General features: G+C 38.9%; 1 protein-coding gene across 1 annotated transcript in view; it reads right to left on the reverse strand.

Annotated features, from left to right (window-relative positions):
* The window catches only part of LOC135105323 (protein bric-a-brac 1-like), a 24,176-nt gene extending 22,566 nt beyond the window's left edge, over positions 1-1,610 (reverse strand). The window contains exon 1 of the mRNA XM_064013513.1: positions 1,059-1,610. Within this exon, the coding sequence (XP_063869583.1) occupies positions 1,059-1,231 (173 nt within the window). The 5' untranslated portion in view covers positions 1,232-1,610. The remainder of the gene's footprint in view (positions 1-1,058) is intronic.
* Positions 1,611-13,559: the final 11,949 nt, after the last annotated feature.

Below are 13,559 nucleotides of genomic sequence, written 5' to 3' on the forward strand. Positions count from 1 at the left end.
AAAAAATATATATATATATATATATATATATATATATATATATATATATATATATATATATATATATATATATATATATATATATATATATATATATATATATATATATATATATAATATATATATATATATATAAAGAAGCAAAGTGAAAATGCCCGTAAAATGTAAACAAAACTTATGAGCACCTCGGATTATATCAAACTGCTTTGTTGTAGTGAACTCTTGACCTTTCAGAAGCACGAGTTATTCATCTAGTTATTGCATCTTGGAGGGACATATTCTGACATCAGCGAGGAACTGTGAGAGCCGAGAGTCACCTGAGATAACACGGTAAGGGAAGAATGAGGAACAAGTGAGAGTATGGACACTTTAAGAGAAGGGATAGGCAGAGTGTAGGCAGAGGAATGATGGTCTGAATGCAGGAGGAAGGAGATAGGGCAGACCAAAGAAGAGGAGGAAGGAATGCATAAAAGACGAATTTAGGAAGAGAAAGAGAGAGAGAGAGAGAGAGAGAGAGAGAGAGAGAGAGAGAGAGAGAGAGAGAGAGAGAGAGAGAGAGAGGAGAGAAAGGCTAGCAAGGAACTGCGTCCCCAGATGAAGATGAGGAAATGCCACAGAAGAAGAATTGGGTGCAACTTACATTAAATATCTGTTGTTTATGTTTGTTTAGGCGTACTTCCTAGTGCAGCACTCATCATTAATGCTCTGCTGACTACCTTACATGGAATACATAGTAACCAAGGAAGAAAATTGGTTGGAAATTTTTAGGCCCATATCTTTCCATTACATGGAGGACATCCAAACTGGTCGTGTGTAATGCCTCTTACCTCACAAGCTAGAATGATGTTGGATTAAAGCAATATGTTTGGTAGGAGTTTGAAGAGGGAGAGAAATAGAAGGAAGAAGATACGAGAACGGGAACCTCATACTATTTGGAACCCTTATGTCCTTTCTTGGACTGACAGTTAGGGACTTTTTTCCTTTTGTTTTATAGTAATTTTGGGAAGTAAATAAAAAAAAAAAAAAACAAGATAAATGAAGAGACTACGAAACCTTACCTGTTGCGGAGGCGTTGCCTAGCTAAAGTCATCAAGTCGGTGGGGGACGAGTGAGGGCTGTCCTCTCTGTCGGGAGAAGAGCTTCCTTCGTTGGACATCGTTCTGCGGCACGCTGGCACCGGCGCCCGAGTTGAGGGGAGAGGTGAAAGGGATGGTGTCTTTTCACTCAGCATGCAACAATTGACAAAGCAGTAATATCTTACTGATGAGGCGCGAAACCAGGAAAAGAGTCTGATCCTTGATGGTCGGCGTCAAGTCAAAGGAATCTACACACGCTCACACATGCAAAGGCATTCATGTTTACTTTTCTGCCGCGTCGTTTTTACTGCAAGTGCGTCCCCATAAGTGGTCTGCTGCAGCAGGGTGCTTGTTGATGCCGAAGTTTTGGGAGTGAATGTGGCGCGGCTGAGGAAAAGGAGTGCGATGCAGGAGCCGTCGTGACCCTGCCCAATGCCCTGGTGCCAGACGTCTGCCGCGCTGCCGCGGAGTGTCAGGGCGGAAACAGATACCAGAGGTAAGCGACACACTGGACTCCTCCTCCTCGCTCTTCAACTCCTATTGGTTATGCCCTCATCCCTCACTACTGACCATCACTCCCCAACGGCACCTCCAGCATCCCCACGCCTCACCACTCACACAACGTGGATCCTCATCTCTCTCTCTCTCTCTCTCTCTCTCTCTCTCTCTCTCTCTCTCTCTCTCTCTCTCTCTCTCTCTCTCTTTTTCTTCCCTTGGCACGGTCACCGGTTCCTGCGACAATTCCCATGCTAGAAGAAATTCTTTTTTTTATTTATCTTAATTGATGTACTATGGTAATAACAATAGGGCAGGCTGAAAAATAACGCAAGGAGTGTGTGTCTGCATTTAAACAGCGGTCGCGGTTGCGTGTATCTATTTGTTGTTAAGGAAGGAATCAGGAGAAGAGATATTCATGCACCAAGTTGACGTTTGATGAGTCGCGGCACCGGCAAGAGTCCCGAGGAGCGATGCTTCTCGCACATTGCACCAAACAAGTATCGAACCTGCAACTTTCTGACTGCGAGCCTAACTCCGCCACAAAGTTATCTGGCTACCTGAGCGAGAGAGAGAGAGAGAGAGAGAGAGAGAGAGAGAGAGAGAGAGAGAGAGAGAGAGAGAGATCCGCGCTGATACATCCAGTAAAATTATTAGTGAGAATGTTTCCTTCCTAAGTATCATTATGTAAGTAAGTGCCAACAAAAATAGCAACAACAACAACAACAACAACAACTACTACTACTACTACAACAACAACAACAACAACAACAATAATAATGATAGTAATAACAATAATAATAATAATAATAATAATAATAATAATAATAATAATAATAATAATATAATAACAACAATAACGACAACAACAACAACAACAATAATAATAATAATAATAATAATAATAATAATAATAATAATAATAATAATAGTAATGATAAAAACAACAACAACAACAACAACAACAACAACAACAACAACAACAACAACAACAATAATATCACTAATAATAACAACAATAATAATGGAGGAAGAACACAATCACCACTGAAATGAAGAGCTCGTAATTATCACAAATACTGACAGCATTTGGACACTTGGCCCTGTCCATTATCACTTGTTCCGCACAGAGGGGAGAGGATCTGAGGGGAGAAGACGAAACGAGGGGAGGAGGAGGAGAAGGAGGAGGAGGAGGAAGAGGAGGAGGAGGAAAGGAGAGGGAAGACTAAGAATAGGAGTAGAGTGAGGAAGGAGATGGAGAAAACGAATGGAGAGAAGAAGAAGAAGAGAGAGAGAGAGAGAGAGAGAGAGAGAGAGAGAGAGAGAGAGAGAGAGAGAGAGAGAGAGAGAGAGAGAGAGAGAGAGAGAAAGGACACGAGTAGGAAAAGAGAAGGAGGGAAGAGAGAGGAGAAGGAGGACGAAGAATTGGGAAGATTGGGAATGAGATGGAGGACGACTAAAGAAGAAAAAGAGGAGGAAAGCAAAGGGAATACAGAATAATATAAAGAAAGACTAAACAGCAACTAACTACGTTGTTTTGAGTACCTGTGAGTGGGAGAAAGGATAGTAAAGGAGAGAGATGAAGAACAGAGAAGAGGAGGAAGGAGGAAGAGAGAGGTCTGATGAGGACAGTTGACTGGAGAAAGTGAGAACGAGAAGAGGAGGGAAGGGGAATGGATGAAGAAGGAGTAAGAGAAGAGGATAGGGATGAAGAGAAGAGAGAGAGAAAAAAAGGGAAAGAGAGGGATGGTGAGTAGAGTGGACTGGAGAGAAAGAACGAGAAGGGGACAGATGATAACGAGGAGGGTGAAAGAGAAGGAAGAGAGGGATGAAAATAATAGAAAAGGAGGAAGAACTGAAGAGAGACTGATGATAAGGAGAGTAGATGATAGACAAACTACTGGAAGGGAACAAGAGGAAAAGAAATATAAAGGAAAAACTGAACAGGAACATACCATGAGATCATTACTAGGTTGTTTGAGTAACTACTCGTATTCTGCACTAACTATGAGAGGGAGAGACAGGAAGGATAAAGAGGGGGAGCGGAGGAGGAGGGTGGAAGAGGAGAGTCACCGGTGTGTGCTGATGATCCACGCTGGCGATCGGTCTTATCACCCTCCCGGACAGGAAACACTGGACAGGGAACACGAGGCGAGAGGTGAGTTACCCGGAGACACGTGGTCGCTGCTGCCGCTGCTCCCCAAACTGTTCAAATGAGGGGTAAGGAGCGACACTGGCAAGCATGCTTCATGATACTGGTGTGCTTATCGCGGTGGTGGTGGTGTTCCGAAGTTAGATTAGCTTTCTGATTTTTTAGATTTTTTTATTCATTCCCTGAACTGTTTTTATAATTTTGTGTGCGTGCTTGGTGTATTTCTTTAACTTTAAGTGCTTGTTGTTGTTGTTGTTGTTGTTGTTGTTGTTGTTGTTGTTGTTGTTGTTGTTGTTGTTGTTGTTGTTGTTGTTGTTGTTGTTGTTGATGATGTTGTTGTTGTTGTTGTTGTTGTTGTTGTTCTTGTTGTTGTTGTTGTTATTGTTGTTATTGTTATTGTTGTTGCTACCATTATTACCATTACGGCTATTGCTATTATTATGTCTCTTTTTTTTTAATAGCAATAAGAAGCTTTTACAACAGTACAGGTATAAAATACATAAAACGTTCAATATGCATATATGAAGAATGGATAAGCTTAGGTAATTGTGAGTGAGTTTCGATGTGAAAAATTTATTTAGATTGGCGGTCTGTCCTGCAGCACTCTATGTTTTAGAACGGAGTAAACTCAAATGGAAATTACTGGTCATATTTCACCTTGTTGTATCATTACATTATTCATTTTTCTCTTAACTTAGCTTTCTTTTCTTTTCCTTTATCTATCTGTGTTATTTTATTTGATTTTTCTATTCATTCATCCATGTATTTACCTATCTACCTATCTACCTATTTACTTATTCATCTATCTATCTATTTATCTATCCATCTATCTATCAATCTACTATCTATTCTTTTTTTCGTACACGTTGTTTGCCTTTCTTATGTTCATGAAAAGATTTGTTTTAGAATGATCTCTCTCTCTCTCTCTCTCTCTCTCTCTCTCTCTCTCTCTCTCTCTCTCCTCTCTCTCTCTCTCTCTCCTGCGTGGGAAAACCATTTGTTTAATTTAAAGTCCAAGTGGGAACGTGGAGGCAGCGTTACTTCATTTTTTATTCACTAGACGAGGTAAAACGACATAACAGAACAAATGAACGAGTGCTCAGGAGTCTGACTGTATCCAGCATGTCATTGTTTACTTTTCAAGCTTGTCTGTTTCCTTTCTCGTATTGCAACTTTTTTGTAATGGCGCAGTTTTTTGTTGCCAGTTTCGTTGGTGGGTATAACTAAGGTGTTTCATTGCGTGTGTTATTTCTTTTCGTGTTATTAAGGTAGTTTGATAGATTGTAGGTTAAGTGGATCCCTGCTCTCTCTCTCTCTCTCTCTCTCTCTAGTTGTCATTTTTATTCTCTTATGTGCCTTTGAACATTTAACCTTTTCCTTTTCCACTTTATTCTGTATCTTTTTTTTATTATTTAATTTTTTAATGTTTTTCTTCTCTTCACATTTCCTACAAAGCTTTTTTTTCCTTCTTCCACTATCTACTCCTCCAGCTCATCCTTCCTCTATTTCACGTGTAGCTTTAACTCCCTCTCTCTCTCTTTCTCTCTCTCTCTCTCTCTCTCTCTCTCTCTCTGTCTCTCTCTCTCTCTCTCTCTCTACGACAATTTTCAAAGGACAGAGGTGATTAGCCGGATTCCCAAGAGAGTTTCTCCTGTTAATAATGTAGAATCTTGTTAATTTGTCACCAGAACCATAAAAACACCCCTGAAATCCCGAGTAACTTCAAGCAGAGCCTTTTGAAAGCAGTGGAGGTGCGGCGCAAAAGTGTTTCAGAATATGCTCTCTCTCTCTCTCTCTCTCCTCTCTCTCTCTCTCTCTCTCTCTCTCTCTCTCTCTCTCTCTCTCTCTCTCTCTCTCTCTCTGTGTGTGTGTGTGTGTATACGCTACATCTTGATCTCTGCTCTCGTTCCCTCAACCTCGTGTCTTTCCTCTGCTTTCTGGCAAGGTCCACATGCTCTTGGGTTCTTGGAATATCGTTTGTCATCCCTTGGTAGGATTTCCCACCCTTGTTTATGTGTTGCAAGGGAAGTGATGTCAGGGATGAGGAAATAGTAGAAAAAAGAACAGAAAAATAAAAAGATAAGACCGCCAGTTCGAGGAAGAAGGGAACGATGGTAGAAGGGTTAAGACTGGAGAGAGAGGGGGACTATCAATGATATGAAAGGGCAGGCTGAGGAAAGAGAAAAAAAAAGTAGTATGTTGTGTAATTTAGCTCGTCGCTGTGTATTTCTACTGTTGTTAAGGCGTACCGTGTGTGTCTACTGTTAGTACTGGATGCAACACCAAACACCAAAACAAGCGAACGGAGGGTTAGGAAGGAAAATGGCCAATAAGATAAAAAAAAAAAAAAGATATATATATATATATATATATATATATATATATATATATATATATATATATATATATATATATATATATATATATATATATATATATATATATATATATATATATATATATATATATATATATATATATATATATATATATATATATATATATATATATATATATATATATATATATATATATATATATATATATATATATATATATATATATATATATATATATATATATCGCCAACATATATAAAAACAAAGAGAAAAAAAAGCGCGGCAACGTAGGAAGTAAAAGTAGGAAAACAAACTGACTGACAAGATGAGTAACTGAGTTTGAAGTGTCATCAGCACGGAAAAGAATAAAGCAAGACAAGGAAAAACTGGCAATATGGAATGAAGAGGAACTGAGGCGCCATGAGAACACGTATGACTTTTAAGATGTCACCCTACTAAGTACCGAGGAGGGTGTGTTTCTGTTAAGACGATTGTGACACAACAACAACAGCAACAATAACAACAACAAACTACTACTACTACTACTACTACTACTATCACTACGGCAACTGAAGGATGTGTGTGCGTGTGTGTACCGAAACATCTAATGAAAACGTAATATTATGAGTCATCAGTGTCCTACGCCAGTACAAGGGAGAGGAGTGAATCGTTTATTAATGAGAGACAAGCAAATAACACAAATATAAAACCATCTCACATTATTGTTATTTTAGGCTCTTCTCTCTCTCTCTCTCTCTCTCTCTCTCTCTCTCTCTCTCTCTCTCTCTCTCTCTCTCTCTCTCTCTCTCTCTCTCTCTCTCACACGCATCCCCCATACTTGTTTACAAACTGCGTCCTCCTGCTGCTGTGATGAAGGAAAGAAAGAAGAGAAAACGAAAATAATAAAAATCTAAGTAGACTTGATTTTAGTAATTTAGTATTGCATATACTTACAACAATGAGGAAAGTAGGGGTAGCGAAGAAGAAGACGAGAGAGAGAGAGAGAGAGAGAGAGAGAGAGAGAGAGAGAGAGAGAGAGAGAGAGAGAGGATAATGTTGATGGTAAAGGATCGGTCTTCGGACACAATAACACGGAAAACAGTGACACAGGAAACGCATTGTCCCCTTGAAACTTAAAGCTTGTTTTTCTTAAATATAGATTACACAGTGAAGAGCTCCGCTAACATATGCATTTTAACCTAAAAAATACCTAATTGTGGTATTCTTATGATGAACTCGCATTATTTTTTAACTGATATGCGAAGGTTTTATGATGGAGAGTCTAGTAACATCCTGCACTCACTCCCATCGTGTTTAGATGTAACGTTATTCTTCAATCTTCGTCCTCTGATCTGTCGAAACTTTTCATTGATTGGTTTAGTAAGGTAACTGTCAGCAAATCTTAGGGTTTAATATGGAGAGAAAATAACACAAAACACAGGGATAGTGAAGACAGAAGATTGCTCTAAGTTCTGACCATAACTGTACCATGTAACGTGGCAAAATTACTGCCATAGTGCCATCATAGTGTTCTTAGCTCATCAAGTATTTCATCATCAATCACTTGCCGCAACGTCCGGTGATCTACACGGAGCTCATCCTCTAAACTAGCAGGGAAACGTAAAATATTCTTATCTGATTTTCACCTACTACCACGAGGGGTCGCCACAGCGGATCAGCTTTCTTCAATGCGATGGATCTTTTACGCTTTTCTCAGTCACACCCATTACAAGCATGTCTTCTTTCACTGCATCTATAAACCTTATTTTAGGTCTTTCTCTTGCCAGGTAGAACCATCTCCAGCATTCCTATCTGACTCCATATTATGATGCTAATTCTGAAACCACAACCCGTGTTTTATATATATATATATATATATATATATATATATATATATATATATATATATATATATATATATATATATATATATATATATATATATATATATATATATATATATATATATATATATATATATATATATATATATATATATATATATATATATATATATATATATATATATATATATATATATATATATATATATATATATAACTAAACATACTAGATGTGCATTATCCTACTCATCGTAATATGTAACTGCTACATGAAGTTCACATATAATTTTAATGATATGCAGTAATATCGATTGTAATATAATTTATATTGCTATATATCATTACAATTAAATAAGAAATATAATTATGACATTATAGTATGATGGTAAGAATAGAATTTTTCGTTACTTGTCAAGGCCCGCATTATACTTCCTTGAGGTCCGCATGCCTTCAAAAAGTGGAATGAGCACTATGGTGGCATTAATAATGATCTTCATTCGCATCCCTAGTGTCTGATATAGGCGTCATGTATGAGTCTCCTCCAATTCTTCTCCTTCATTGCATCTTACTTTCCTCTCATTCCTAATGCAGGTGTTGTCAAGGCAGCACGTGAGGGCCACTTGAGCACACCAGCCGAAACTCTCATCTTCCTCAGTGGACATGAGCTTACTTGAAGGAATTAGCGTTCAAGGAGTGTGTGACTGGCTGGTGGTGCAGATAACTCACCATTTCCTCCGATAACAAGGGAAAAACCGTTTGAAGTAGCCTCCTGCCAAGCTTGAACCCAAACTCCACACACAGCCCCATCCTGCTGGACCTTAAGCCACCACAACCCTCTCCACCATCCCCCCTCCGACGGTTAGCAGGTCAGTCTCCCGGTGGTTGTGATAAGAAGCCACGACTTGCCACTATCATCTATGCCTCACATCCGTTAATTACTTACCATGTTCCCCCAATCCTAAAATTTAGAGGTGGACGTGTCTTTCATGCAGGGATTGCAATGATATGGACGATGGGAAAATGACAATGGTATTGTGGTGGAAGATTTACGTACGTAGATGCGTGTGGGAGGGATCTGGGTGTGGGCCGTGGGAAGGAGAGGGTAGGATGACGCAAGATGGTGGTGGTGGATCCTCTACGGGAAGTCGGTAACTCTTGCACTCCATCAGGCATCGAGCAGCCACGTACAGCGACACGGGATGAGTCTCCTCTTGCATCATAGTTAAGAAAAAAAATATATACACCATAACTTTCCAGCCTTAATTAGACTTTCTCCCTATATAGATACAAGGTAGATAAGATCATACATGGATACCACGTACTTCAGCCCGTATTTTGAAACATTTCGTGCACTCATAAGGATTATTTCCGAGGGACACAGAGATTATTAGTCGGGTTCTTAAGGGTGTCTTTTTTCCATTGATGGTGCCATGAAAATCCCTCTAGATACTCCTTATAACTTCCTCTAAAGTCTGTTAAGGATAGTGAAGATAATGAAGCGAAAAACTTGAGAATACGATCCGAATTATTATGACGCCGAGTCCCTTTTATTCTGGCCAGAAGAAGACAAGTTTTTAGGGTCCATATCATTAAACAACCCATTCCCTGAGGAAATATGTAAATGTCTTGTTCTTATTCATAGACACTTAAGGACGATTATAAACAGTAACAAATAAGGGAATCTTGTATTTTAATTAAAATCAGAATATAATTTTCCTTTGTAGGTTAACAGTACTAAAGAGGAGTGTGCATATGTAAGCGTTTATCTATATTTAGCAGAAGAAAGGAGCTTGTCAAGGTCTCCTGTCCCGCCTCGATAAAGCATCACTGGTTATCCCCTTCTCCCCCCATCCCTTGGGCTAGGCGTGCACGAGCTTTTTTTTTTTTTTGTGACCAACAGATTTTTTGCCAGATTTGTGACCAACGTTTTTTATCTCGAGCTCGCGCAGTCTTTGTTTACTAAGAGAAGGAGAAGCGACTGGAAAATGAACCACGTCGCCAACAGTACACTTATAGAGTGTGACCAGTCTTTGGAAATAAGGAAGAGAGAGTCCCGCCTCTCTATAGCATCACTTGACTCCCCTCCTTCCATCTTTTCCTGCGAATACATCCTTTGCTTGCTGATGAGTTGGAAGCTGGAAACTGAGCCGCGGCGCCAGCAGCGTTTTATTCTTTAGAGTTCAAACAACCTGCAAATGTGGAAGAGAAAGAATTGAGAGGATAATGTATATTCTATTTAGTAAAAGCATTCATAAGGTGAAGGGCTTTCATCATTCTTCTGTAGGTAACGGACAGCAGCAGCACTCTCGACCCACCAGACTCCGTCAAGACGAGCCGATTGGGATATATATATATATATATATATATATATATATAGAGAGAGAGAGAGAGAGAGAGAGAGAGAGAGAGAGAGAGAGAGAGAGAGAGAGAGAGAGAGAGAGAGAGAGAGAGAGAGAGAGAGAGAGAGAGAGAGAGAAGACTAATGTGCCGGTATCTGACCTCTGACAATAAGCTTAATATAATAAACTTGTGTGGAATAAAAGTCTCCCTCTTGTGTGTTGTATCATACGCTGCAATGATGGACTATATCTTCGCAGGTTTGTTCATAAAGTAACAGCACAAGGCTTCCCTCGTAAAAGTTTAACAAACTAGGCGGCTTTCTCTGTTTCCATAAATACTCCTTAAGTGGGTACGTAGGCACCCTTGTCTTTCTGGCACCTTACTCTACTGGAGCGGGGGCTGGTCCAATAGGATACCTATTTAATAAAGGGCTGGAAAATGTGTACTGCTCTCTGATTGGATAAGACGTAGAGGCTCGCCTTAGATGTCAGGCCATTAGTTGAGCACTTATCATGAGAAATGTTATAGCAACTCGTTTCCTGAGATTAACGTTAAGTTAGGCAACACACAATAAAGATAAAAGCAAGAAAACAAAAGAGGAAAATGTGTACGGTAAATTTACAGTCAACATTGCGTTTACCACAAAACTCATAGTAAGCTCCACGACATTGTGTATTTGGTATTGATTTTTCCTTTTAACGGCTTCCTAACCTACTTGCAATAAATATATCTCTGTTGCACGTCCTCGTCGCTAAAGCCCCGCGCACACTGCCACTCGTCACAGTCGGAGTTTCCTGTTGATCAGATATAGGTCACTCAGAAACGGGAGTGCGGAAAGAAGACAGGAGAGCAAAATGTAATCGTCGGCACTGTTCGCTAATTTTCAACAGGTTTGAAGTGGCCGTCAGTTCCGTGTCTCCACCCCAACAGAGGAAGGCACGAAAACTTCCTTCCAGTGGACAAAAAGATTAATTAATGAGTTAGTTATTACTCTTGGCAGAGCCTTCCTTTTCTTTAAAGGCTGGAGGAGGGCTGGACCGAACGAAAGGAGAGCAGCACGTTAAGCAAGGAGGAGTCATTCCCTCACTTTTAAACCACTGAACACACTGAACGCAGACCTAAACCATGTGGACACAACACTGGCACCGACGGGGAAGAATGGCAGTGTGTACGAGAGATCACTGAGGCATCATGACATCATTAAGGAAGCAGGATATGGTCGTCTCTAATGGCACCCCCACCGACTAGCGTACACGTGCCGCGGAGCCTGACGGGCAGCTGGCTGTCACCGGCGGGAGGAAGATAATGTAAAACGAAAATATGAATAACAGGAAGCCACGCGACAGGGTGTAGCAAGTCTGATAGAGAGAGAGAGAGAGAGAGAGAGAGAGAGAGAGAGAGAGAGAGAGAGAGAGAGAGAGAGAGAGAGAGAGAGAGAGAGAGAGAGAGAGAGAGAGAGAGAAAGCGTCTCGATGTCTCCCCTACTATTTTTTTTCTTTTTTTTCCTTCATATAAAAGGGCTCCTGTCTAGAGCAACAAAAAAAAAAAAAGCATACCAAAAAGTCCCACTGAGGCTACCCCTCCTTGTAACTTAATAAATTTGTATTCTCAGGGTTCTTGAGATGCTTTCAGGATTCCACAGACAGTTTATATACCACCAACTGAAAGAATACAAAAAAAAAATAAAAATAAATAAAAATAAATAAAATAAAATAAATAAATAAATAAATAAATAAAAACATTCGTGAGTATTTGACTGTGATAATCTCTGGTCCCTAAAAATACTCCTGAGAGAGCAAAGCATTTCAAATCAGAGGATTGCAGCACAAGTAACTGTTGCCGAGACGTAGGATTCTACGGTTCTGAGTTGGTAAGAAGTTTTACTTGGATGGCCTGGAGTAGACCATCATTTGATATATATCAGTAAAGATGGTAAATATGTGAATCTGTTTTATTTCTTTATTTTTTTATTATTTATTCACATAATTGTAAATCTATCTATCTTTCCATTTATTTATCTACCTATTTATTCATATGTTTAGTCAGGTAGATAGATAGTTGCTTAGTTAGTTAGTTTGTTTGTCTATTAGTTAGTTAGTTAATTAGTTAGTTATTTAGTTTTTACTATGTAACATAAGAAAGCCAGCAGCTCATATGATCCTCATAAGAACAGCACATCTGTATTATAGAACTTCGTCTTGTAAAGGTATAATAATAGCTGATGATGATTTGATTTATTTTATTTTATTTTTATTTGATTTATTGCCATCGTATTTCATACATTAGGAATATGATATACATATAATTACATGGCTTAGTCTGCCGAATAATAAATAGCTCCTTAGCGGACGTAATGTAAATTGCAAAGAATTTCTGACGATACATACACATGGCAATTGTTAATTATGTTTAAATACAACATTGAAAGCATACCAGTAACACTACACAATGAAATCATCATGAACAAATAAAAAAAATCAAGTAGCAAGTATATAGTAGAAGTAAACAAACAGATAATTCAACAGTTTAATACATTTATATCATTATCATATAATCCTGTCTTTTCATAGACAAGAAAATTTGTATTTCTTCATTGAGTACTAAGCAAAAACTCGCTGGCAAACCCGTTACAACAAATAACAGTAATGTACAGATATGCATAACGAGCACACAATCACGTACGTAATACAAACATTTATAATCTTCATGATGGTGATGGTGGCTGTGGTGGTGATGACAGTGGTGGTCCTGCTGATGGTGGTGATAATGATGAAACTAGTGTCTTGTTGTTTTCCAAGGATGGTAGTGAAGCTCCACAGCCTGTACTGCCGGATATATCCGACAGTATCAATTTTCCTCCTGTGAGCAACATGGGGATACAAAGCAGACTAAGGGAGGGACAAGATAGACCAACGGCAACCAAACTATCTTACATGACGCTCCTTTTTCTTTTAACAGATCTGCATATCCCCTATCCTCCCTTTGCTGTATCTGTTTATAATCATATGTTTTTACATTCGATATCTTAGCAGTGTTTAGGAAAACAAAGGCTCTATGAGACAAAGAATGAAGAGTTTATGTTGCCACAGCGTTTTCAACCCTTTCAGTGCAATAGAGTAAAATAATTCAAAAAGATTAAAAAGAAAGTTTGCACACACATGGGTGTTGAATAAAAGAGAAATGTCGAAAAGTGGTTTGTGGTGAAGGAATGGTGTGACTGAGAGTAACGAGAGAGTTAATGATGTGTGTATTGTGTTTTGCAAACAATTTCCAGAGTGGTTTGTGGAAGGAATGTTGTAATAAAGAGTAATTA

The sequence above is a fragment of the Scylla paramamosain genome, chromosome 1, assembly GCF_035594125.1.
Source record: "Scylla paramamosain isolate STU-SP2022 chromosome 1, ASM3559412v1, whole genome shotgun sequence".
Lineage (NCBI taxonomy): Eukaryota > Metazoa > Arthropoda > Malacostraca > Decapoda > Portunidae > Scylla > Scylla paramamosain.